General features: G+C 39.5%; 1 protein-coding gene across 2 annotated transcripts in view; it reads right to left on the minus strand.

The window, feature by feature from the left end:
- Window positions 1-1,412: 1,412 nt before the first annotated feature.
- LOC136857654 (androgen-induced gene 1 protein) overlaps window positions 1,413-27,683 on the minus strand; it is a 66,198-nt gene continuing 39,927 nt past the window's right edge. For both annotated transcript variants that reach the window (XM_067136478.2, XM_067136477.2), the window contains exon 5: window positions 1,413-5,688. In XM_067136478.2, the coding sequence (XP_066992579.1) occupies window positions 5,636-5,688 (53 nt within the window). In that variant the 3' untranslated portion in view covers window positions 1,413-5,635. The remainder of the gene's footprint in view (window positions 5,689-27,683) is intronic.

A 27,683-nucleotide genomic window follows, 5' to 3' on the forward strand; every position in this document is an offset into this window, starting at 1 on the left:
CTGAGTAGTCATAATATGCATGCATCTATAATTAGGGTTGAAAATACAGATGGATATCATTATCCAACATTTGCCTAGAGAATAAATATAAATGGATGTATGACCAATAGTGGAATTCAGACCAACTTCTATAATAAATCCTGACTAGCTGGCCTACTTTAAATACCTTTAATTATTCTGGTTAAGAGATATTTATAGATTCAAAAATTAGTGAGACCTTCATCACTGGGACAGACTACAGTTGTTTTACTTGGTAAACTTAGATCCTATCTCTAAATACAATCATTACTAATCCTTCCCCCATATTTGAAAGCCCTGTATCTATATGATTTATGCTTCAGTTGAGACAGCTTAAATTAAGCTGTTGACCTTACGTGAAAAGAGACGCAATGTAACCCATCAAAGAATGTGACGCCCCAAACAACATTTACAAACCTAATGTCAAAATCAGAAGAGAGTGCTAAAAAAAAGTTATACAAAAGAGAGAGGAAAAGGTCGGACAGCACTGGCAAGAAAGTAGGCGAGCCATGATAGGCATAGAAGAGGTCCTATAGTGATCTCTTACCAGATGAGAATTCCTGAGGGATTTTAACCAATAAAATATTAATGGAAAGTATAGTCTAATAAAAAGAGAAGAAATTATAACCTTGATATGCTCCAGAAGACAAGAAAAAATGCTACATAGCCTACGAGTATCCCCAGGATATAACAAACTGAAAACAGTCGTAAGAGAATTTTTCATACACTTGCTGAAAAAGTTTCCTTAAATTCTGATAATATCCCCATGGTTTAGAGGCTCCTTGGTCAGTTACTCTGGAGTATAGTTAGGAAAATGAGTTATGTTACATCACTACAGCTATCATTTTAATCTTATTATTACTGTTACTCTGAAATTGGCCATCATTATTCCACAGAAGAAATCCACAAGCCTAACAAAAATATCTTGTTGATAAAATTAAGTACCGTTTTCTCCAAGTACAAAAAAACAAGGAATATTAAGTTCAGCAATGGCCAATAATAGTTGCCTATTACTGGAGCCAGTGAATGATGAGGCAGAAGAGAAAGGTTCAGGAAGAAATAAAATAGTGGACCATCCAGTAATTAATCAGCCTTTTAGCAACGTTCGGTATAACAGAGTAATATCAACTGACATTAATGCTATCTGGATCCTTCTATCTCTGAAATGCTTAGGAATTCCTGATTAAAGAGCCTTTGTGTCACTTGCCTCACCAAGAAATTTACCCATTCACCTTGTTGTTTGTTCTGCAGACTAATAAGCAGACCAACGAACAGTATTACAAATGCTAAATAAAAAATATTTAATTATATATTGATGTCCATAACATGGTAATAACACACAATTACACAGACTTCTTCACAACACTTATTTTCATTTCAACTGTATTCAACTCCTTGGGGCCCTGGTCACTTTGGCCCTCTATAGAAGTAATATTTGGAAATCCGCCCACCCCCACCCGAACTAGGCAATAAAGTAAATGAAGACCACGCTTCCATTGCTGTTGAAGTTCGTTTGACTCCTACAAACGATCCCTGTATAGACTTCTACAGCAAGAAAGTCATTTTCAAGTCTAAGAAGACTGAAAAACTACCCAAGGTCAGCAAAGAATTCTAATAGCCTAAACCTCATTGCAATCCAGAATGTACATTGTCAGAAGTTCAACTCTATGGAATCTATTCTATAGCGAATTACTTCATTTGTAGAGCTGAGAAACGTGTCAACTTTCACTGTAAAAATGCGATTTTGAATTTTATTTACAACCAAACAAGTCTATATTTGATTAAGCCAACAATTCTTCAGTGGTGCAATGTATAATAAGTACAAAGCAATTGACATAAAGGGGGAAGAAACTGTATTCATTGAACAACCCGAGACAATAAAGTTCGGTGAATAGTCCTGTACTATCAACATAGATGAACAATGCACGACAGTGACCTTACTGTCCTTCGAAATAGTCCCCTCCCATAACTATGTACTGCTGAGATCGGCGATACAAGTCCTGGAAACTTTGCAAGAAGGCTTCCTTTGGGATGGTATTCAAAAGCCTCGTCACTATTCATTGAATGTAAGGAATATCGTCAAATCTCTTTCCTTTCAAAGCGGGTTTGAGTCATGGGAATAGAAAGAAGTCTGAAGGATCGAGATCTGGCGAGTATGGGGGATATTCAAGTTGCACCACCCCCTTTTTTGCCATGAACTGTTTGACGATATTGGCTGTGTGTGGGCGAGCGTTGTCATGGACCAAAAAAACATGAACCTTGTTGTGCGTACTGGGGTCGTACCCTGTGTAGACGTTTCATGATCGTCAGTCAAGTGATGTGGCACAAGACAAGAACACGTTTCCCTCTTCCCTAACTTCTGGGTAATGATTTGTCGCACGGATTCACGGTTAATCTGCAGTTCATCTGCTACCATGCGCACAGTTAATCGCCGATCGTTCGTGATTAATGTCCTCACCTTCTCAATGTTTTCGTCACTGACGGCGGTCACCGGTCTTCCACTACAGGGGTTGTCGGAAACACTTTCTCGGCCTCCTCGAAAACGGGCGAACCACTCGTACACACACTTCAAGGACAATGCTTGATCTTCATAAACACATACCAGCATCGCATGCGTTTCTTTAGGTGTCTCCAAGCTTAAAACAAAACTTTACATTAATCTTTTGGTTGTTCATGTTCCTGTTCGCAGTTCAGAACTAACGCACTGTGTCAAACAGGTCTTACACGGCACACACACAATGCTCAACTGAACAACGTTGTGAGCAGGTGGTCAAAACCTGCTGCTACGCAGGTGCAGCGTTGCGTCGCCAGTGTTGCCGGATCAACCGTTCTGAATTCATTCACCGAACTTTATTGTCACAGGTTGTATATTTATTTCTTTGGGCGTTTCCTATTAACAGGATTATGAGGGTGATGGCAAAGGTCCTTCACTTGCGATTGAAAACCAAGCTTAAGAAAGTAGATAGGATCCAGGATTGCCTGATCCCAGCCAATAGAATTTTCAAGATAGTACCCCTTAAAGTATTCATGGTATAAATTTCTCCAACATAGTTGTTAGTTTACCAATGTAAGTGGAGTGAAGTCTGTGTAATTATTTGCATTAATCTTAAAAATATCATTAAAAAAGTTTAAAAGAAATATGCTTCCTACTAATAATCTCAACAAGAATGTAACACAAAAAAATAACAGTGGACTATACAGAACAGTGGGCATACAATAAGTAGGGCCAGATTTTTTAAAAAGACACCTACTTCTAAACAGGTTGTACCTCGCAGTTGACAGCATATTCCTACTGATGTGCACAATGCACAACGGGCTACTACATCATATAAGTACCCATATAAGTAAACTGTCCACAAGAGTCCATAACAATCTTTACATTTAACCATACATACAATAATATCATTGAAGTTTGAATTTTATGAAGTCTTCCTAAGTGGAACAGCTCCACCCCATATAAATAATAATGACATGGTTTGAATATACTACACAATCAACATTCTATGTATGAGGAAGAAAGTGCAAGCTCTCATGAAACTTCTAATTTGTTTTCATTAACACATCATTCATGAAATACTGATTTTTGTTATTTTGAAAGAAAGATAAAGTTACATGCTAATATTTGGAAACAACTTTACCTCATAAACTTCAAACATTTTCCTGAATTCTTATTGCAATAATATTCTGAGCCATTAACGGTACACACCAATGTATTTGCCACTTTATCAGTTACTACCCGTACCTACAACTTGGAAGAAATGAGACTGAGCCCTGGAGGTAGTGAACATTTTAAAATGAACCCCACTGCAATATCATGAAATACCATGCACTTGAGAAAGCATATAAAAGTGGCTTTAAGAAGTTCAAAAATGTTATTGAACAGTATGTTTTATAGATAAGAAAACTGAAGAATAAACTGTGCCATTAAATTGTAAATCCAAACACATGAATTAAACAATAAGAGACTATCAGAGGACAAAAATCGACTGCAATTTATCTCATTAGTTTAAAACTGGCAGTACAGAAAGTGGTCCTCCTAACAGTCTCATTGCCCTTTTATACAAGGCCAAACATATCGTGGGTTTACAAGCAAAACACATTGTCAGTTTTTGAGTTTCTGACCTGAGATTTCTCCCCACGTAATGTCATTTTGGTTACTGCATTTTGCATTTTCTTCCTCTCAAGAGGGGAATTTCATTGAGGTACACTCTGCAAATCAATTTCAACACAGTGCTCTAGAAAAATCAGTACATACTTTTAAATATAAAATTATCTTATTCTGAAAGCAGATACCAGCAATTAAAAAACTTTCAAACCTTTTCTCTCAAAAGTAAGATTTTTGACTTAATTTATTTTACTTGTAAACCTACAATATATTCAATGTATGAGGATTCTATTCTTTTGTGATGAAAATTTCAGAATTGGTATGCAATTCATCCTTCCCTGAGCTGTCACCTGCAGTTTACTATTGCTAGAAATTTTTCACTTGAACCACGTATTCATTTTTAAGATTTTTTAAAAAAAATTCTTTTTATTTATTTCCTCAACCTAATGCAACTTTTCTTTTATTCCACTTTTTCCTTTAAATAGATAAAATTCATAAATGCCTCTTAAGTGTAGGTTTAATTTTTCAAATATGAGGTAATCACCAAATTTTCCAAATATGAAGTAATCATCATAGAAGATTTTACAATTATTCCTCTATCAAAATAAACTACCATAATGTTGAATAAAACCCTGCACAGCGTGCAATCTTTGCCTGTGCTCAGCGATAATTTGCAGGGAAAAGAAGAATTAAGATTTTCTTCATAAGTCCATTCTATCAGACTTTCAACCAATGAACTAGAACAAATTTCATTATTAGCACTATATAAGCATACATAGCTTGTACTTTCTTCCATACAGTTGTACTTTCTTTCATATGTAATACTAAAATTTCACATCATCAATTCTAGAAACAGTAAACATAATGGAGTTTCACCCTTTCATTTGCCATGTGTATCGTACACCTACCACAAGTAAATATTAAATGCTATTCTATCTAGCTCTTTAAAAACATTATCACATAATGTCATGGTTGACATTTGATAGTCAGATGTTGCATAAGGTACACCAATTATTGCTATAAGATTTAGGGTGACCAATGCTCAGATTTATACCTCTCTTTCAAAACAAGCAATTTATAAAATAAACAGCTATAAAATAAATTTCAGCAATGCAACAAATAATATAAATGCAATTTGTGAAAAAGGGTTTGGGCATTATCATTCATTGGTAACCCTGAATAACAAGTGAAAGGAAAGATGATGACCTGTAAGTTACTTGTTCACAATAGAAATGAAATGATCATGGTTCTGTTCCTGTGTTACAGGCAAAATATTTTAAGGTCTTATTTTAGGCTTCCTATAAAATTTGTAATTAACAATTCCTTCATTAAACGAATCTCAAACAGTAACAATACGCTCAAAAAACAAATTAAGAGTTCATTAGGTAGAACTAACAATAGGTATTAAAAATAATAGCAGTTATTTTATCTTCATTAATTTCATGGCCTGCATACTGTACAGGTAATGTTCAATTACAGATATTATGATTCAAATTTATCGTTGTACTCATACTAATGGGCTTTCTTTCTTCCACTACCTCCTTGACGAGCAGTTAGTTCCTTTGCTGTAACAGAAGAAATGGCATCTTATTTCATAAATGAAGTAGCACCCTTTGCTGGAGCATTCCACAAAACAAAACCCCTTGGTTTCATAATAATGTACAACATTCTTCAGAATCCAGGAAAGAGTAGAATGCATCAGTTCAAACAAGAACGCCCATCTGTGATGGTGGTCAACACAGGTTCATATTCTGTTGAACAATGTTTGGTCGCTGTAATTTGGATACACGGGAGACCCAATACTGGTTTGACAAAGACGGACATTGTGAATCACTTCTAGAAAGGTTTAGAGTTTCACCACCCCCAAAAATGAAAATACAAAAAGGACAAAGAAAATCTCTACACCTTCATACTGTACATTGTTGTCTTCAAATAGACTGGCTCTCTCCTCCCAGGTTTTCTACATCCATTTCTTCTCAGTTCCTGACTAACTCGTTCTTATATGTCTACTCTACAAATTTAATGAGGTAAAAATACTGTAACCTATCACTATTCTACATGAACATGAACTGACGGTGCGGTGGGTGGGCAAGAGGCAACAATGCCACCAGAGCGGCGACGATGTGGACGGGGCCAATGGTGAGCTAAACAAAAGACCCAGTGAATTGTTGAACCACATGATAACGAAGTTGGCCAAACTCCTCCGAAGATGCTGGAAACAGACAATAGAAAGATGGCTGGAATGATCTGTAAGTGAAAATGCTGAGATCCTTGGACAAGCATCTTCTACTAGCTATAAAAGAGCAACTTGGAAAGTGCAGGGTGTCACAAGACATTCCGGAGCAAGTCCGTCAGGGACTAGGCAACTGGGAGTGCATCAACGAGGTGAGACAGTCTTGATTATGCGAAGAGCAGAGTGGGAGTTGAGTTGTGGAGTGAACTGCTATAAAGACTGCAAGGTCTTCTGAGTTGGTACAAATTATGTGAAGTGGAGACTAACTTTTGGCTATTTGCTTTACGTCGCACCGACACAGATCTTATGGCGACGATGGGATAGGAAAGGCCTAGGAAGTGGAAGGAATCAGCCGTGGCCTTCATTAAGGTACAGCCCCGGCATTTGCCTGGTGTGAAAATGGGAAACCACGGAAAACCATCTTCAGGGCTGTCAACAGTGGGGCTCGAACCCACTATCTCTCGATTACTGGATACTGGCTGCAGTTAAGCGACTGCATGGAGACTAACTAGAGTGCACTTATAAATAACAGTAAATAGTACCTTAACAAATTTAGCTGATAGTAAAACACACTACATCTCTTAGTCATTTTAGATTTTAGAACCCTGATAACCTGCAACAATATACTCTCTTTTGTTTTGATGTCATATTGTTGTATAAAGACACTTCAGTTTTACATTTGGATAAATGTATGTGAACAATTAAAAAGAATGAAGTTACATCTTTTCAGAATAAATGAGAAAATGAACAGAGTCATGAACATGTCCAAAAGTAGCAGCTGCTATTTGTTTATTTACTTGAATGGAATGTGTATTATAAAAGAACAATTCTATGGCTAAGGGAAGAAACTTAAATAATCTGCCCAGAATTGGGCAACAGCAACTGCATTTTCTTCAGCCTTCAGTAACTCTCCATCAATGCATGACTCAGGACAGAGGGGGTACTGGCATAGATGACTCACTGCCTGTTCTTCTCCACAGTCACATTGTGTTGGTTCTTTGGAATAGCCCCATCTGACAAGGCTGTCCCTGGATTTGCCAACACTTTAGCATAGTCTGTTAACCAGTCTAAGGTACATCCACATCACTTACACCTTCTATTTCATTCTAGTATGTTCCATCTCTCTCCTCTCTCGTCCCTACCAATACATCATGCCTTGAAGATCAGAGAGTGGTGGTGGTGGTTTTTTGTTTTTTGTTTTAAGAGAAGTACAACTAGGTTATCATCCTCTCTGAACACATTTAGTGGAAAAGAACTTTAAAATAAAACAAAAAAGTATTGTATTACGCCCAAAAGTTCACTCACGAATCAAAAGGGGACGCGAGTTCCCTGAGTAACAGAACACTTGCAATTTACATACCTTTGACTTTAAATTTTACAGGGACATGCTTTCTATTGTGACTTGACTTATGTACCTGCCGTGCCCAATACAGTTGCTGTAATGCAGAGTTCCATAACTGTTTATTGTCAATACACAAATAATACAATGGTGGGGACAGAAATTGTGATTATTGTTTTAAGGAAAAGTACAACTAAGTAACGATACCTTATAAGCTCTAATTAGAAGAGAAAATGGAGAAGTCCAACTTTTCAAAAAATCAAAGTATAGGCAAAAGAAAGAGAAGGACCATAAAGGGAATGAAAATTAAAGACTTCCTAGGCCTCACAAACCTAAAATAGTCAGGGATGAGAGAAGAAAGAATGGCAAATCAGATAGGAAAGGTAAAAGCAAACCTCTTCGCCACCTATTAATATGAGACCTCCCTCATCCGACTCATGATTCCAAGTTCGTAGGTTTGATCCTGGCTGAGGTAGTTGATTTTTGAAGGGAGGTCAAAAATACTGTCACTCCATATTACTGTTGGCTTGTTAAAGTTCTTCTGTGGTGCAGTTAATGTCACCAACTCAGTCATAGGAATGTTCAGCAGAATTCTGCTTTTGCTGCTAGACAGAAGCTTAATTGGAATGTCAGAATTGGTAACCAGGCTGCCTATATGGCACACTATTTGAAAAAGTTTGCAACTCGGTAGCAGAAGCCACATGATAATAGTAATAATGAATTATTATAGTCCCGGTAACTCTACATTTCATAAAGCTTAATATCTGTCGAAGTTCATTTTTTCCAATAGTCAATAAAACATAAAATATTACTCTTACATTATTTTTGTACTTCCATGGGTCGAGCGGTTAGACTACAGGCAGTACCATAATTTTTGTAACATTCAATGAGTAACGTTCCTGGTGACGTGACTTGTATGGGGATATTCCTACCTACCTTTATGCAGCAGCTTTTTGAAGACAAGACAGCTTACTCAATTATTCATCACTCACTGCATTCCTTTCTACTTTTGCCTGTCATAATATGGGGAAGCCTATTCACCAAAAAATTAATCATAAAGATTGATTGGCATGTAATACCTGCAAAATTTCTTTTAGATAAACTTGGGTTGGGCTTACCATTTATTAGCAAATCGTCATGCAGGAAAGTTTTCAAGTAGAATGCTATTATTTTACCTGTGAAAACGTTGAGTCAGATGAAGAAGAATCAAAACAATGTAACTATGGAAGTTAAACTGGATGCATTAAAGAGACAATAAAGGGGAAGTGTAAATAAAATTGCAATGGACTTACAAGTTGGATGTATAACAATAACAGGCTGGAAAAATATTAAATTAGATTTTATATTTTCTATAATAATAATAATAATAATAATAATAATAATAATAATAATAATAATAATAATAATGCAGAAGAATTTGTAAGCTACGAAAAAGTTAAAGATGACAAACACGAAATTTTAAGAGTAAGGCTCATCTCTAAAGATAATAGGCAACTTGATGTCTTTGGAGTGTACAGACCATAAAGAGTAGCGCAGATGCTGATTCAGAATTATTTAATAAGATAATGAGTTATGTGGGAAACGATAAGGAAAGGAACGTGATTGTAGTGGGTAATCTCAATTTACCAAATGTCAATTGGAAAGGTAATGCGAACAACAGGAAGCATGAACAACAAATGGCAAATAAGTTAATATGGGAAGGGCACCTGATTCAGAAAGTGATGGAACCAACTAGAGGGAAGAATATCCTGGATGTGGTGCTGGTAAAACCAGATGAGCTCTATAGAGAAACTGAATAGATGGTATTTGTGATCATGAAGCTATTTATGTGGTAATTAAAAATAAATGTGAAAGAAAGGAACAGATTAAAATTAGGACTATTAGGCAGTATCATATGGCTGATAAAACAGGCATGAGGGAGTTTTTAATAAGTAACTATGATCGGTGGAAAAACGGTAAATAAAAATGTAAACAGACTCTGGGATGGGTTTAAAGCAATATTGTTGAGGAATGTAAAGATAGGTTTGTTCCTTTAAAGGTGGTAAGGAATGGTAAGGATTCACTATATTATAACAGAGAAGTAGAGAGACTAATAAGGAGGTGCAGACTGGAAAGAAATAGAGTTAGAAATGGTTATGGAAGTAAGGAGAAATTGAAGGAACTTACTAGGAAATTTAATCTAGCAAAGAAGTCAGCTAAGGATAACATGATGGCAAGCATAATTGGTGGCAATACAAATTTTAGTGAAAAATGGAAGAGTATGTATAGGTACTTTAAGGCGGAAACAGGTTCCACGAAAGACATACCAGGAATCATTAAAGAACAAGGGGAGTGTATGCGAGGATCTTCAAAAGGCAGAAGTATTCAGTCAGCAGTATGTAGAGATTGTTGGTTACAAGGATAATGTCCAGATAGAGGAGGCGACTAATACTAAAAAAGTATTAAAATTTACCTATGACAGCAATGACATTTACAGTAAGATACAAAAGTTAAAAACTAGAAAAGCAGCTGGAATTGATAAGGTTTCGGGGAATATACTAAAGACAATGGGTTGGGAAATAGTACCATATCTGAAGTACTTGTTTGATTATTGTTTGCATGAAGGAACTTTACTAAATGAATGGAGAGTTCCTATAGCAGCCCCTGTATATAAAGGAAAGGGTGATAGACCTAAAGCTGAAAATTATAGGCCAGCCAGTTTGACATGCATTGTATGTAAGCTTTGGGAAAGCATTCTTTCTGATTATATAAGACAATGTTGCAAAATTAATAACTGGTTTGATAGAAGGCAGTTTGGGTTTAGGAAAGGTTATTCCACTCAAGCCCAACTTGTAGGATTCCAGCAGATATCTTGGATTCAGGAGGTCAATTGGACTGTATCGCGATTGACCTGTCTAAGGCATTTGATAGGGTAGATCATGGGAGAATACTGGCAAAAATGAGTGCAACTGGACTTGACAAAAGAGTGACTGAATGGGTGGCTCTGTTTATAGAAAATAGAACCAGAGAATTAGAGTAGGTGAAGCTTTATCTGTCCCAGTAATAATTAAGAGGGGAATTCCTCAAGGCAGTATTATTGGACCTTTATGTTTTCTTATAAATATCAATGATATGTGTAAAGAAGTGGAATCATAGATAAGGCTTTTCGCAGATGATGTTATTCTGTACAGAGTAATTAATAAGTTACAAGATTGTGAGCAACTGAAAAATGACCTCGATAATGTTGTGAGACAGTAAGCAATTGAATGATATAAACGGGGATAAAAGTCAGGTTTTGAGTTTCACAAATAGGAAAAGTCCTCTCAGTTTTAATTACTGTGTTGATGGGGTGAAAGTTCCCTTTGGAGATCATTGTAAATACCTAGGTATTAATATAAGGAAAGACCTTCATTGGTGTAATCACATAATTGGGATTGTAAATAAAGGGTACAGATCTCTGCACATGGTTATGAGAGTATTTAGGGGTTGTAGTAACGAAGTAAAGGAGAGAGCATATTTGTCTCTGGTGAGACCCCAACTAGAGTATGGTTCCAGTGTATGGGACCCTCACCAGGATTACTTGATTCAGGAACTGGAAAAAATCCAAAGAAAAGCAGCTTGATTTGTTCTGGGCAATTTCCGACAAAAGAGTAGCGTTACAAAAATGTTGCAAAGTTTGGGTTGGGAAGACTTGGGAGAAAGGAGACGAGCTGCTCGACTAAGTGGTATGTTACACATTATAATTCTCATGTTTGTATTGAATAGGTGGATATTAAAAAAATAACAACACTTATAACATACTTTGTAAGTGATATGTTCCAAGCATGGGAGATGGCGTGGGAGGACATCAGTAGACGAATAAGTTTGGGTGGTGTCTTTAAAAGTAGGAAAGATCACAATATGAAGATAAAGTTGGAATTCAAGAGGATAAATTGGGGCAAATATTCGTTTATAGGAAGGGGAGTTAGGGATTGGAATAAATTACCAAGAGAAATGTTCAATAAATTTCCAATTTCTTTGCAATCATTTAAGAAAAGGCTAGGAAAACAACAGGTAGGGAATCTGCCACCTGGGCAACTGCCCTAAATGCAGATCAGTAGTGAATGATTGATTGATTGATTGATTTATTGATTGATATGTCTTCTTTATAGACTGTTATGCCCTTGAGCATTTCAGTCTGAAACCCTCTTTGAATTTACTAACCGCTGCCACAATCCTCTATTTGTAACTAGTTCTGTAGTCTTGTTTAATAATAATAATAATAATAATAATAATAATAATAATAATAATAATAATAATAATAATAATAATAATAATAATAATAATAATAATAGGTCATGTCAACCCACTTTCGCCATCTACCCAGAAAGCAAATGACTTGGCGTTCTCCCGTCCAAGCTCTCGGAGAGTTCCAAATTGATCATGTTGCAATCTCTAGGAGAAACAGCCCTGAGATTATGAATGTCAAGGTAAAGAAAGGCATCAATGTGGCCTCAGATCATTATATGTCTCTTATCAAATTCAAACCAATTCCCGCAAACACAAGGAAGATAACCAAACAGATCACACGCTTCGACAATGATAAACTTCGGCAAAGGGTTGAGGAGTTCCAGGAGAAGGCTAGACCAAATAACTGACTTTAACAACGCCAAAAGTCTCCTTGTTGAGGCCGCCAAAGACATTGCAGAAATCAAGAGAAGCAAAAAGCATGCCTGGTGGAATAGTACCTGCGAATCAGTCCTCCAAGAAAGACTCAATGCGTGGAAACAGTACTACTCTACGAAATTAAAAAATTATTGGAAAACCTACAAAACCCAACATGCCCAAGCAGCTAGGGTGTTCAGAACTGAGAAATGTAAATACGAAAAATCTCTCATTGAAAAGATAGAACAAAACTTTAGGAAGAATGAAAGCAGAGAGTACTACAGAGCCTTCAAACGCAAACTCACTGGCTATAAACCACCATCTCTATGCTTTGAGCGAAAGGACGGCACACTGGCGACGTCAAATGAAGAAAATTGCAGCATTCTGGCAGATTACTTCAAGAATTTACTTAATTGCTCTAAACCGCAAAGCGCCATTGTGACCAAGGAACCCTTACTCAGGTACCCAGATTCCAGACCACCCGACAGAGATGAAATCAAGCGCCACATTGCCTGTCTCAAAAATAACAAAGCGCCGGGGGAAGACTCAGTAGTAGCAGAACTATGGAAATATGCCCCAGAGGAATCACTTGATATCTTGCAAAAGCAAACAGAAGAAATTTGGAACAAGGAGACCCTACCCGAATATTGGAAAATAGCTTTGATCCATCCATTACACAAAAAAGGCAGCATGAAGAACATCAACAACTACAGAGGAATATCTTTGCTACCCGTAACTTACAAAATTCTATCACTTGACATCCTGGAGCGTTTGGAAGCACAAGTCGAACATCAAATAGGTGAATACCAAGGAGGGTTCAGAAAAGGTCGCTCAACAGCTGAACAGATCCAAAATCTCAAAACGATCATGAGATATTGTACACTAAGGTCCAAGCAGTATGTGTCTGTCTTTGTGGACTTTAAGAAAGCGTACAACTCCATTGACCGGGAAGTTCTGCTAAACATCTTAAATGAATTTGGAGTTGATTTGAAACTGCTGGCATTAATTAGAGCCACCCTGACCGATACAAAATCCAAAATCTACGGATGTCTCTCGCATTCCTTTGACATCAAAACAGGAGTCCGACAAGGTGATGGGCTATCCCCGATACTCTTCAACTGTGTTCTTGAAAAGATCATCAGAACCTGGCAGGTGAGATTACAGGAAACCAACTACAGTCCATTGAGAATAGGAACCAAATCCAAGGGGATCGCAACAGACTGCTTAGCATTTGCCGATGATATTGCTGTTCTCTCAAACGACATAGAAACCGCTAGAGCTCAAGTTGAAATTTTAAAGGAAATTGCTGAACAAACTGGTTTGCAGATATCGTTTGAGAAAACAGAAGTAATGACTAACATCAAAGAGGCTCCACCAAAACTCCATACAAAATACGGGGACATCACCCAAGTAGACAAATTCAAATACCTGGGTGAGATCATCATGAAAAATGGACTGGACAAAGAAGCACTTCAGGAGCGAGTATGCAAACTGGAAATAGCCTACCAAACATCCCGCACAATCTACAACAAAAAATGCCTTTCCCAAAACACCAAGATACGTCACTATGAAACAGTTCTGGAGCCAGTAGTTCTATATGCAGCCGAAACCCTGTCTCTAAATGCCAACAAAGGACTCCTTGAACAACTGGAGAAAAGAGAACGCAAAATTGTGAGAGGAATCTTGGGATCAAAGTACAGAAATGGAATCCATCAAAAGAGATCCACCAAGGAAGTCTACAGCAAAATAGAGAAAATTACCGACACAATCAGAAAAAGACTGGCACGATTTTACGGTCATCTGAAAAGAATGGACGGAAGAAAGTTAACTAAAGAAATCTTTCACTTTTTTGATTCAAACCCCAAAACCACAATTCCCTGGTTTAGAAATACCAAAGAAGACCTGCAAATGCTACATATCTCAGCTGAAGACGCCCTTAACAGAGATCTCTTCCGCAAGAAAATATTGACGAACGGGCTAAACCGAGACGAGCAACCGAAGAGAAGACACGGTGCCCCTTGGACAAAGGAGTGTAAGTAGGCCCACTCACAAAGAATGAGGGAAATTAGGGCTCTAAAGAAGGCCAAGTTCAGTGTCAAATGCAACAAGACATAACGTGGTCCTTGATGGCCCCAGCGAATTATATAATAATAATAATAATAATAATAATAATAATAATAATAATAATAATAATAATAATAATAATAATACTTTTATGTCCCATTAATTACTTTTACGGTTTTCATACTCTTGAGGTGCCAGAATTTTATCCCACAGGAGTTCTTTTACGTGCCAGTAAATCTACTGACACAAGACTGACGTATTTGAGCACCTTCAAATACCATAAGACTGAGCCAGGATCGAACCTGCCATGTTGGGCTCAGAAGGCCAGTGCTCTACTGTCCGACCTACTCAGCCCGCCTTATATTTTCTTTTGGCCTCTATATGTTAAAAAGCATTCAGTATTTTAATATAACCTGAAATGAGTTTTATATAATACTTCCATGAATCCATATAATTTAACATCCTCTCAGTCCACATTAGGTAGAGTTTGTGAGATGATGATGATGATGATGATTATTATTATTATTATTATTATTATTATTATTATTATTATTAAGGGTCAGATAACTAAGTGCCTAACTATTTATTATTTACATATTTATGCCATTTTTGTACTAAATACATATTCAGGCATATTTATTCATATGTATAAATAATGTTATTTGCTTTACGTCCTACTAACTACTTTTTAAGATTTACAGAGACGCCGAGGTGCCAGAATTTTGTCCCGCAGTTCTTTTACGTGCCAGTAAATCTACCGGCATGAGGCTGACGTACACTGACTGACAGAGCAAATGCAACACCAAGAAGGAGTGGTTCGAAAGGGATGAAAGTTGGGGGAAAAACAGAGACGGCACGGACAAATAATTGATGTTTATTTCAAACCGATATGCAGGTTACACAATGCGCACAGCATCGACTCAGTAGGATGTAGGACCACCGCGAGCGGCGATGCACGCAGAAACACGTCAAGGTACAGAGTCAATAAGAGTGCGGATGGTGTCCTGAGGGATGGTTCTCCATTTTCTGTCAACCATTTGCCACAGTTGGTCGTCCGTACGAGGCTGGGGCAGAGTTTGCAAACGGCGTCCAATGAGATCCCACACGTGTTCGATTGGTGAGAGATCCGGAGAGTACGCTGGCCACGAAAGCATCTGTACACCTCGTAGAGCCTGTTGGGAGATGCGAGCAGTGTGTGGGCGGGCATTATCCTGCTGAAACAGAGCATTGGGCAGCCCCTGAAGGTACGGGAGTGCCACCGGCCGCAGCACATGCTGCACGTAGCGGTGGGCATTTAACGTGCCTTGAATACGCACTAGAGGTGACGTGGAATCATACGCAATAGCGCCCCAAACCATGATGCCGCGTTGTCTAGCGGTAGGGCGCTCCACAGTTACTGCCGGATTTGACCTTTCTCCGCGCCGACGCCACACTCGTCTGCGGTGACTATCACTGACAGAACAGAAGCGTGACTCATCGGAGAACACGACGTTCCGCCATTCCCTCATCCAAGTCGCTCTAGCCCGGCACCATGCCAGGCGTGCACGTCTATGCTGTGGAGTCAATGGTAGTCTTCTGAGAGGACGCCGGGAGTGCAGGCCTCCTTCAACCAATCGACGGGAAATTGTTCTGGTCGATATTGGAACAGCCAGGGTGTCTTGCACATGCTGAAGAATGGCGGTTGACGTGGCGTGCGGGGCTGCCACCGCTTGGCGGCGGATGCGCCGATCCTCGCGTGCTGACGTCACTCGGGCTGCGCCTGGACCCCTCGCACGTGCCACATGTCCCTGCGCCAACCATCTTCGCCACAGGCGCTGCACCGTGGACACATCCCTATGGGTATCGGCTGCGATTTGACGAAGCGACCAACCTGCCCTTCTCAGCCCGATCACCATACCCCTCGTAAAGTCGTCTGTCTGCTGGAAATGCCTCCGTTGACGGCGGCCTGGCATTCTTAGCTATACAAGTGTCCTGTGGCACACGACAACACATTCTACAATGACTGTCGGCTGAGAAATCACGGTACGAAGTGGGCCATTCGCCAACGCCGTGTCCCATTTATCGTTCGCTACGTGCGCAGCACAGCGGCGCATTTCACATCATGAGCATACCTCAGTGACGTCAGTCTACCCTGCAATTGGCATAAAGTTCTGACCACTCCTTCTTGGTGTTGCATTTGCTCTGTCAGTCAGTGTATTTGAGCACGTTCAAATATCACCGGACTGAGCCGGAATCGAATTTGCCAAGTTGGGATCAGAAAGCCAGCACCTCTACCGTCTGAGCCACTCAGCCCGGCATGTGTATAAATTCCCTATATTCAGCAATATGTTCTACTTCTTTAGATGCCTTGTGAAGCACTGAGTGACATCGCAGTCAGGGTCTACAGCAAGGTTAGGATAGAGCTAATAGGCTATTTCAATGCGAGAGTTGGAAATAGAACAGAAAGATATGAGAAGGTGATGGGTAAATATGAGGAAGATATGGAAGCTAATAGGAATGGGAAGAGGTTTCTGTGCTAGTTTGGGATTAGCAGTTATGAGTACTTTCTTCACCCATACAGCTATTCACCACTAACATGGGATGGTAGGGGTACCAGATCCATAATAGACTAAATCATTACCCGTTTTGAATTCAGAAAATCTGATAGGAATGTGTAGGTATGCCGGGGATTTTGCAATGATACAAACCGCTATCTAATCTGAAGTGAAATAAGTATCTCTATGCCTAGCATACAGAAAGTAAAATCTGTCTGCAGATGAATAAAGATTTTATAAATCTTCAGAATGCGTAAATTGGAAGTACATCGATATAATTAGTAAAAAGTTCCAAACAATGGACAGTAAACAGGTTCAGGATACAGAAAGAGAGAGAGAGAGAGAGAGAGAGAGAAAATGAGTGGCATACAGAGATGTTATAATAGCAACAGCAAAGGAATGACCAGGAACAACTGTATGTCATCATCATCATCATCTTGAACCAGCTCAAGTTTCCTGGGTGCGGTGAATGAGTGCTCTCCATTTACTTCTATCCATGTAGATGTCTTCTTCCATAACCTGTTGCAAATCCAGATCTCGTCCAGCTGAAAGCCTGCAATCCAATATCTTGCAACTATAAAATAAGTACGAGTATGATAAGATAATTAGCTTTTCCAAGACTGAAGTGATGTTGGTATAGAGAAGAAACCTAAGAGAATTGAATGTTAGAATGGGAATAAAAAATATAATAATGTTATGGTTTTTACGTCCCTTTAACTATGGTACTGTACTTTTATAGTTTGCAGAGATGGCGAGGTACCAGTATTTTGTCCCGCAGGAGTTCTTTAATGTGCCAGTAAATCTAGGGATGAGGTGACATATTTGAGCACCTTCAAATACCACTGGACTGAGCCAGCATCGAACCTCAGAAGGTCAGCACTCCAACATCTGAGCTACTCAGCCTGGCAGAATACAAACTGGAACACTAGATCATCTGAAGTATTTAGGATGTGTATTCTCCCATGGGAATAAGCCTTGAGCAAACATCTTGTGCTATTCGACATAAGCAGTCTATGAGCCAGCACTGGATTTCACCCTCTCCCTTGGAACCATCAAATGTCACATCATTCTTCTTCTTTTCTTCATGGGGCCTCTAAATATTAGTTCCTAATTAGCTTCGACCTCTCAGATCTTTTGCTACCATGTTTTTCCTTCATTCCCACCTAGATATACCTGCTCCCTTCACAAAGCTGCAGGTTGTTCTTATTGGGTCTTCTTGGATTTTTCCTCTCCCTTCAGCTAGAGTGGAGAGTCTGATTCTACCCAGCGCCTCACATTCAAAAAGTATGTGTTCAGCTGATTCCTCTGCTTCATTGCATTTCCTATGTATGTTGTCTCTTATTACTCCAATTCTATGTAGGTGTTTTTTTTTTCGGATGGCAGTGTCCTGTCAACAGTCCTACTACCCATCTTATATTTTCTCTGCTGAGTTTCAACAGTTCTTTAGTATGCTTCTTGTTTGGTCCTTTAATCAGTTCCTTTGCAAGCCTGCATCCTGGAATATTTGTCCAGTTTTCCATTTGTTTCTTTTGTACCCATTTTCCTATGTAGTATCGTGCTTGTCCATAGGAAATCCCGCATACAGATTCTGGGCCTACAAAATGTGTTTCTGCCCCTTTCCTGGCCAGTTTATCTGCCTTTTCATTTCCTTCTATACCTGCATGCCCTGGTACCCATATTATTCTGACAATGTTGTACTTTGAGAGCTTCAGGAGAAGTGAGTGGCAATACCAAACAATTCTGGATATTATCCGGATTGCCTCTAGTGCCTTTATGGCCGCCTGGTTGTCCGTAAAAATGAAAATGTTCTTATTTCTATAGTTCATTTTCAGATTTTCTTCAAGGCATGTTGTGATAGCCATCATTTCAGCTTGAAAGACTGTAGTGTGTGTGCCCAGGCTCATCTGGATTGATCTCTCATGTCTTTCCCCGTTGATCCCTCCTTATGTGACATCCACGGTCTTTGAGCCATCAGTCCACCACACTATATCTTCTTTTTCAGTATTCCATTTGTTGATATCCCAGTCTTCTTTTTTTATTATCTGGGTCTCAAACAGTTTTTCAAAGTTGTATTTTGGTATCATATGATCAAAAGGCATGTGTAGAATTTCCTCTGTTAATTTTACAGTGTCCTAGATTGGGTCTTTGTGCATTCCAGCACTTTGATTGTGCCAATCTATTTGAACTCATTCTAGCCTGTCCTTTTATGAAATTGCATAGTGAAGGGAGGTCTAGTAAAGTATTCAAGGCTTCTGTTGGCGTAGTTCTCATAACCCCAGTTATGACTATGCATGCCATTCTCTGTAGACTATCCAATCTACTGCCGACTTTTCCTTGACTTACTTTCTGCCACCAGATGATTGCAGCATAGACCATCAACAGTCTAATGATCATTGTGTATACCCACATTACCACTGATGGTCTTAGACCCCATTTCTTCGCAGCAGCTCTTTTACATGCATACAGCAAGTTCTTGGACCGGGTTGTTCCTTTCTATAATTATGTGGGTTCCAGGTTAGATTTTTATCTAACACTACACCTAGGTGCAATGCCTGTTCTTCCATATATATCTTGCCCAAAGAGCTTCAGTGATCTCTTTCCCTCTAATTTTCTCCTTCTTGTAAAAGGGACAAGAGTTATCTCGTTCGGGTTGACTGATAGTTGTTCTAACCGACAACAGTTCTCCAAAAGTTTGAGTGATCTTTGCACGAGGTCCTGGATAACACTCATCACCTTACCCCATACCATAATCACTAGGTCATCTGCATATCCTTGTGTACAGAAACCCTGTTCGTTGAACATAGTTATGATTTTGTTCACCACGAGGTTCCACAGCAGAGGCGAAAGAACTCCTTCCTGAGCACAGCTTCGGGTGACCCTAACCGTCAGCGTTTCTTCAAACAGGGTTGCTTTTATCTTCCTTCCGTCTAACATGGATTTAATCCATTTGATGACGGTTTTACTCACCTTGCTCTTTTCCAATGCTTTGATCACCGAGTCATGGGTTGTATTGCTGAAGTCTCCTATATCTAGAAATGCCGCCAGTGCAATTTCTTTATATTCTAGGCTTTCCTCTAGTTTACAAACCAACTGGTGGAGTGCTTCTTCAGTGGATCTGCCAGGTCTATATGCAAACCGATTTTCATGTAACGGAGAGTTCAGTTGCACCATTCTTCTGATATATTCATCCAGAATTTTCTCCATTGCTTTCAGCATGAAGGAGGTTAAACATAATGGTCTGTATGCTTTGGCTTGGGCATAGTTTGCCCTTCCAGGTTTAGGTATGAATACTGCTTTAGCTTCAGACCATGATTTTGGCATGTACCCTAAAGCTAGACTAACTCTGAAGAGGTCCGTCAGGGCATTGACGAGTATCTCCCGCCCTTCCTGTGGGAATATCGGAAGTATCTCATCTGGCCCCAGAGCCTTTATAGGGTGAAATGTGTCGATTGCCCATTTTACATGGTTGTGTTTTATTATTCTGTTGGCACAGTTCCAGTCTGCTCCTCGAGCTTCGGTCTCTGTTCCAACCATTTCTTCTTCTGTCTTCTCAGCCTCAGGAAAGTGACACACCATTAGCATCTCCAGTGTGTCCTTCCCCACCTGAGTAAACGACCCATCTGCTTTCTCCAGTGTCCCCACCTGATTTATATGGGTTGCTTTAAGAACCTTCTGGAGCCTTGCTGTATCAGTGTGTGATTCCACTTTCTCACAGAATAGTCCCCAAGGTTTTCTTTTTGCTTTCCATATCTCTAAGTTATACTCAGTGAGTTTCATATGATATACGTCCCACATACCATTTCTAGATGATATTCTATACATCCTAACCTCTTTTTTTTCATTTTGGCTAGTTTGTTGTTCCACCACCTTACTTTTTTTTGGTATTTTTCTTTTCTTTGAGAGGACAGTTGTCATGGAATGAGTCTATAATGGCCTCTTCTAATAGTTCCACTGCCTCATCCAATTCTTTCTGCCTTCTCACGTTAGTTGGAAATTTTTGTACAGCCTTCTCTAGAACTCCTCCGTATCTATCCTAGTTCTTTTTGGGTCTCTGTACATCTCAATCCCACATAGCCTGGCATCTATTGCAAATTGGATGTGCTGGTGGTCTTCCAATGATTGTTTCTTCTGCACCTTCCAGTCTTTAAAGAAGTTTGCAATATGCGTGGTGCTTAGTGTAATGTCTATTACGCCCCTACAATTTTTATTTATAAGTGTAGGCTTGTTTCATAGATTTAGTATCATCAACTCAATTCCTATAATAAACTCTAGTAAAGACTCGTCCCTTGCATTGCAGTTCGTGCTGCCCCATGACGTGTGGTGTGAATATGCATCTGCTCCAAGGACTAGGTGTTCACCTTTCCTCTTGGCGTTGCAAATTAGGTTCTCAACTTCTGATGGGGGCAGATTAGTTGAGTCATATGGGAGGTATGCAGAACCTATGGTTATTTCTCTGGGACCTTCCCAATTTCCAAGTTTTATCTTGGCTGACACTAAGTCCTTTGAACAATGTTCCTGCAACAGAAGGCATTTTAGTTTTCTGCTCACAAGTAAACATGTTCCAAGCATATTCGATGTAATATCGTACATTAGCTTACCTCCAGATTCTGCCAGTCCTGCTACTCTGCCCTTAACTACCCATGGTTCTTGTATAAGAGCCACATCGATAGCCTCGGACTTGAACTTCTTCAGATCAAAAATTAGATGGATGGCTTTTCCAGCGTTTGCTCTATTAACCAGCGTTTCGTCTTAGGTCTGACACTAGACTCTTCAGAGTGGGATGTGTCAGACCCTACCCACTGACGCTGGGGTGTATGCAGGTGAACTTATCAGAAGCTTATTAATGAAGCACAGTCTGATAACTGCATACGGGAGATAAAACTCCACAATGGAATTAATGCCCGCCTAGCAATTCCAAATGGAAATTCTAAGTTCCCATGGAGGGAATTAGATTCTTTTCCACCAATAGAGCATATCAAAAATCAGATCAAAAATTAGATGGATGGCTTTTCCAGCGTTTGCTCTATTAACCAGCGTTTCGTCTTAGGTCTGACACTAGGCTCTTCAGAGTGGGATGTGTCAGACCCTACCCACTGACGCTGGGGTGTATGCAGGTGAACTTATCAGAAGCTTATTAATGAAGCACAGTCTGATAACTGCATACGGGAGATAATTATTAATAAGCTTCTGATAAGTTCACCTGCATACACCCCAGCGTCAGTGGGTAGGGTCTGACACATCCCACTGTGAAGAGTCTAGTGTCAGACCTAAGACGAAACGCTGGTTAATAGAGCAAACGCTGGAAAAGCCATCCATCTAATTTTTGATCTGATTTTTGATATGCTCTATTGGTGGAAAAGAATCTAATTCCCTCCATGGGAACTTAGAATTTCCATTTGGAATTGCTAGGCGGGCATTAATTCCATTGTGGAGTTTTATCTCCCGTATGCAGTTATCAGACTGTGCTTCATTAATAAGCTTCTGATAAGTTCACCTGCATACACCCCAGCGTCAGTGGGTAGGGTCTGACACATCCCACTCTGAAGAGTCTAGTGTCAGACCTAAGACGAAACGCTGGTTAATAGAGCAAACGCTGGAAAAGCCATCCATCTAATTTTTGATCTGATTTTTGATATGCTCTATTGGTGGAAAAGAATCTAATTCCCTCCATGGGAACTTAGAATTTCCACTTGAACTTCTTGGCGAAAATGTCCACAGCTTTTTTATGTTGTAGATTGGCCTGTAGAACTTTTCAGTATCATCCTTGCTAACGTTAGGTTTTGTTTTTCCCTTAATTACTTGAAATTTGATCTGCCCAAGTCCAACCTTGGCCTTCTTTGAGCTCTTCAAAATCTCTTTCATTAAGGGCCAAAACAATTGTCCTTCCTGCATCATCAGTAGTTGTTGCATTCAGCACTCTCCACTCTTTTGTCGGAAATTTGGTGTCATGCTGATGTATCCTGACAAGGACATCATCTACCTTTATCTTGTCAAATGGAGGAGAAAACTTGATGATGACGTTTGTAGTATTCAGCACCTTCTTGGCTTCTGCCACCTCCAAATTCTCCCCTTTCCAAGGGTTGCAACTGGCCACTGTCTGTTCCAGCCAGCTTTTAGTTTCTGGATTTGCACAGATCAGTACCATTGCTCCACTTTCCAGCGTTGGAGACTCGAGGAAGCCTGGAAGGCACCTGTTCGACAGTGGTTTCATTTGTGCTATCAGAGCAGATGAAAGTTCCTTCACGTCTTACTCTTTCAGTTTCCAGTCTGGAAAGATTTTAGGTATTATTGCTACCTTGATTGAAGTTTTAGTCTTTCCAAAAAGGACATGACCGTCTCTTCTTTCTGTTTCTAGGCAGGTGGTTTTGTAGCCGAACTTGATGGAGTACTATCCCCCCAACCTTGGCCTTTTGGGCGTTGTCGGAATGATAGCCTCTCACCGATCCCTGTTCCTTGGCTTCTTCTCCATCCAAGTTCCAGCCGCTATTTTGGCTTCCTTCCTCGCTCTCTTCCTTTCCTTGTAATATGCACTGTTGCAAGGTGGTCTGTTGATATGAAATCTGTTGATTTTCGATGCAGAAATCTTCAGTTCTGTCTCTACGGATGTTCCTGGTTTTCTTGTGGTAGCAGTCTGCTCTACTGGAACTTCTGTTGCCATTTCTTGTTTTGAGTTGGCAACAGCCTGTCCAATTGGGACTTCTGTCTCCATTTTTTCATCTTGGGCTTGCTCCCGGATCTGCTCTACTAGAGCTTCCATGGCTTCCCTTGATGTCAAAGTTTTTGAAATTGGTTCTTTATAAGCATCCATATTTCAATCAATCATAGGGTTTTTGCCCATTCTAGGGTCCTGAGCGTCGTTCTCACCATCCATGGTGAGGCATACAGCCAGACATTGTCCTCCAGCAACTCAGGCTCTCCGTAGCAGAGACCACGCCTCTCAGTCGTCCATCCAGCGGTCCGCTCCTGGCCCGAACCTAGCCAGGTTTGTTCCCCCTTCAGTAGGGCTACTCACGTGGTATCCACTTGGCATTGTCATGACTGAGTTCACATTCATGACTTTCCCCCTAGGTTGGGATCGCCCCTTTCCCAACCCGCAGCTCATCCAGGCTACGTAGAGCAAAGTGGTACATTGGTTCCAGCACCCCGCAGTGAGCCTTCACCTCAATCACCAGCCCCACTTCACCTGAACCACCATATCACCCATGTGGAGGAACCATGGATGCCTCTCTAGCATGTGAGGATGAGCCCTCCACTTCCAAGCCTTGACTTGGGCTAGTAACAGTTATATCACATCATACATTTCATCTCATTAGCTCCTCTGATAAGGTCGATGCCAGGAAGGGCACCCGGGTTTAAAAATTTTGCTACAAAAATTCATCAAAACTACCTTAAACTACCTTTATCAAGACAAAGATTCGTATCACTTCATACCTTACCGCATAAAGAAATGGGACAACGGTACGCCATACATACATTCTCCTAGGTTGGTAGTATAGCAAGCGAGATTCATTCAACGTTCAGTAAAGCTAATGCAGTGAGCTCTCAGTTGCAATCAGTATTCTGTGAGAAAGAAGTCAACTACTCGACAAAACTATCTTTACCTATGTCTATTTTCAGACCAACCATGTTTTACAAGAGTGAAAGCTGGACGAATTCAGGAAATCTTATTCATAAGTTAGAAGAAACAGACATCAAGTAGCAAGAATGATCGCTGGTACAAACAAGTGGGAACACACTGACAGGAGGGTACTTGGAATAAGGAGATAAAGGCAAAGTTAGGAATGAACTTGATTAATGAAGCTGATGCATAAACCAGCTTCAGTGTGGGATCATGCGAGGCAAATGGAGGAGGACAGGTTACCCAGAAGAATAATGGACTCTGTCCTGGAGGATAAGAAAAGTAGAGGGAGACCCAGGGTAGTTAAGAGTAAGAGGCAGGTATCTTGCGCAGGTCTCCTGATCACGCTTGGCCATCGGTGACGTCATCAGAGGAAGCCAGACATCTCAGCACCTTGTCTTCTGTATGAGGTAATACACAGTTAAGAGTGAATCTGTTTTTAACCACAAGTTAGAGATAAGTGGATTTTATTGATATTTTAACCCCACCTCAGAAAAGGTATTCCACAATTACATTAGGCTAATGAGATATACAATGTGAATCAAGTCAAGTTTCTGAAATATTTATAAGGTCTTGATGATGATGCTTGTTGTTTCAAGGGGCCTAACATCAAAGGTCATCGGCCCTTTATAAGGTCTGTACAAAAGGTTGTAACAATGCAAATACTGCGATCGCAGTGGAATGACCATTCCATATATTCATGTTTCTAACACCTATGACAACAATAACAAGGGGTTCTAATATTATTACAAGAGCCCAGAAGTTAGGCATTTATTTTTGGTTAAAATAGGCAGGCAAAAAGGCACTTGAAATACTGAAAATAAGCAGTACTAAAATTAAAATAGGCATTTATTAGGAGTGAAAACAAAGAGGAATCTCACTCATTATTAATGAAAATATGAATTTTAAATACTCACTCATTTCTTTATTATCAATTAATCACATAATTAGCGTACTTACTCTACTTGGTTACAAGCAACAACAAGGTGATTTTTCAAAGTATTAACTGTCATAGACAGACGCTTGTCAGAAAGAATGATTTTCATCATTGAAAAGAAACGTTCTACTTCCACTGAAGTAATTGGCGCAAATTTGAAACAAGCTATTTCGGAAGGACACATGCCAGTTAAAACAGAATTTTCACTTTCAGTACATCACAAATGTTCTTCATTTTTTCAGTGTCACACATTAGCACTCAGAACACGTTTACACTTTTCACTAACACTGCTTCCTTTTTCACCTGGTGCTTGCAGCAGTTGATTTACTGCATCTTCGAAGATCGCCATAGATGATACCAGCGAATCATCTCTTTTCTCCAACTTCAAGATTGCTTCCAATATCACACCCTAATGTGCTGTTATAAATGCCAGATCATTGCTGAGCTCTTCATGGTTCAACAACGTTTTTATCTCGCGAACTGAAGCAACTTCGTCTACTGATATGGCATGAAGTACCTCACGCATCTTGTCCAAATTGTTGCTGTAATATATGACTGCTGAGATCCAGGTTCCCCATCTGGTGAAAACTGGCTATGGAGGTAAAGGGAGCTCTGGTGCCACGTCCTTGAAAACCCGGATTCGGGAGGGTGATTTTAGGAAGATTTTCTTGGTATTCGAAACTAACTCATCCACATGAGGATACAAACTTCTTATCCCTTCAGCAATTCTGGGCAGTCCATGGGCTAGACATGTGAGGTGAAGCATTTTAGGAAAAAGAATTTTCAAGGCTGTAGCTGCTCTTTTCATGTAAGGTGCCGCATCTGTGACAAAAATCAGGACATCATCATGCCGTATTCCATCTGGCCAGAGTAACATTAATGAATTTGTGAACAACTGTGCCAATGTGGAACCATTTGCTCTTTCTATCTCTTCTGTCGTCAAAAGAAATACTGATGATAGGTAAGTTTGCTTTACTTCCATAGTTCCAATGATGACGTTGGCCATGTAATGTCCCATTGCATCCGTAGTTTCATCAATGGAGATCCAGAACTTCTTTTCTGCAACTCTGCTTCGAATCCTCTGCACGGTCTCTTCAAAGAAGATATTCAAATATGTTTTTCTTAATGTGGATTCTGACGGAACTTCTTCTTTAGTGTACTTCTGCAGAAACGTCCTGAGGGATTGATTTTCCAGTTTCCAGAACGGAATTCCTGAGTCCAAGAAAGTTTTACATAGATCCGGGGAAAACTGAGATTGCCTGCTGGATGTTGTAACTGCTGTTGATAAGAAATTGATCTTAGGGCCAATAATATTTAACCTACACTTATGTTTCGTTGTTGTGAAAAGTTGAGTTATAAAGTACTTTTTTTTCATGATTTTTCACAGATTTTGTATAAGAGTATAGCTCCATCAGTAAAAAGTGTATCCGAACCGAATTCGCAAACATAGCCATGCAATTTACCACGCAACGATGAAAATTTCAGCATGATAAATAAGTCAGCGCGAACATCCGAGTTGCCTTTAACAAGTTCAACAGTAGACTAACGGCTTCTTTTATGTTTGACCTGTTAGACAAGTGATTTCCTCCCTTAATCTGCATTATCTTATCATTTCAAAATCGGGAATACCGGGCAATTACTCATTGTCACAGCAAAAGGGGTATGAGGAAGGAGAAGAGACATACTTCCCTCATCCTCTCTCTTTCCTGGTATTCATTATATTTGTGCATTCCTTTCACTAATGAAGGTTCTGCTATTTACAGAGGTTAAATGAATGGGTTGAGAAAAACTTTTGAATGCCTGAAAACAAACAAACGATTTACAGGGAACAATATTCCAAATAGATATTTGTGATGGCAATATGTAAATTAATTTGTGCAACCTTTTTTGTCTTCGATGTACGGAAATTCATTAAGTGCTTTTTAAAATGTGTAAATCGCAGAAAAAAATTGCACAACGATCAAAAAAGGCATAAAAAGGCTTTAAATCTTAAAATAGGCAACGGAAGCCAAAATAGGCAAAAAAGGCAAAATAAAAATTGTCTCTACACTTCCTAAATGCACGAAAACATATCTCTATCTGATTCTTCAATATATCCAGTCAGATAAAAAAGGCATTTTGCCTAACTTCCGGGCTCTAATTATTACAGAGTAACATCTGAAGCTCAATTTCGAGGATTCCAGCAAGATATAGCAGATATCTTGGATTCAGG

Source organism: Anabrus simplex, chromosome 1 (assembly GCF_040414725.1).
Source record: "Anabrus simplex isolate iqAnaSimp1 chromosome 1, ASM4041472v1, whole genome shotgun sequence".
NCBI classification, from domain to species: domain Eukaryota; kingdom Metazoa; phylum Arthropoda; class Insecta; order Orthoptera; family Tettigoniidae; genus Anabrus; species Anabrus simplex.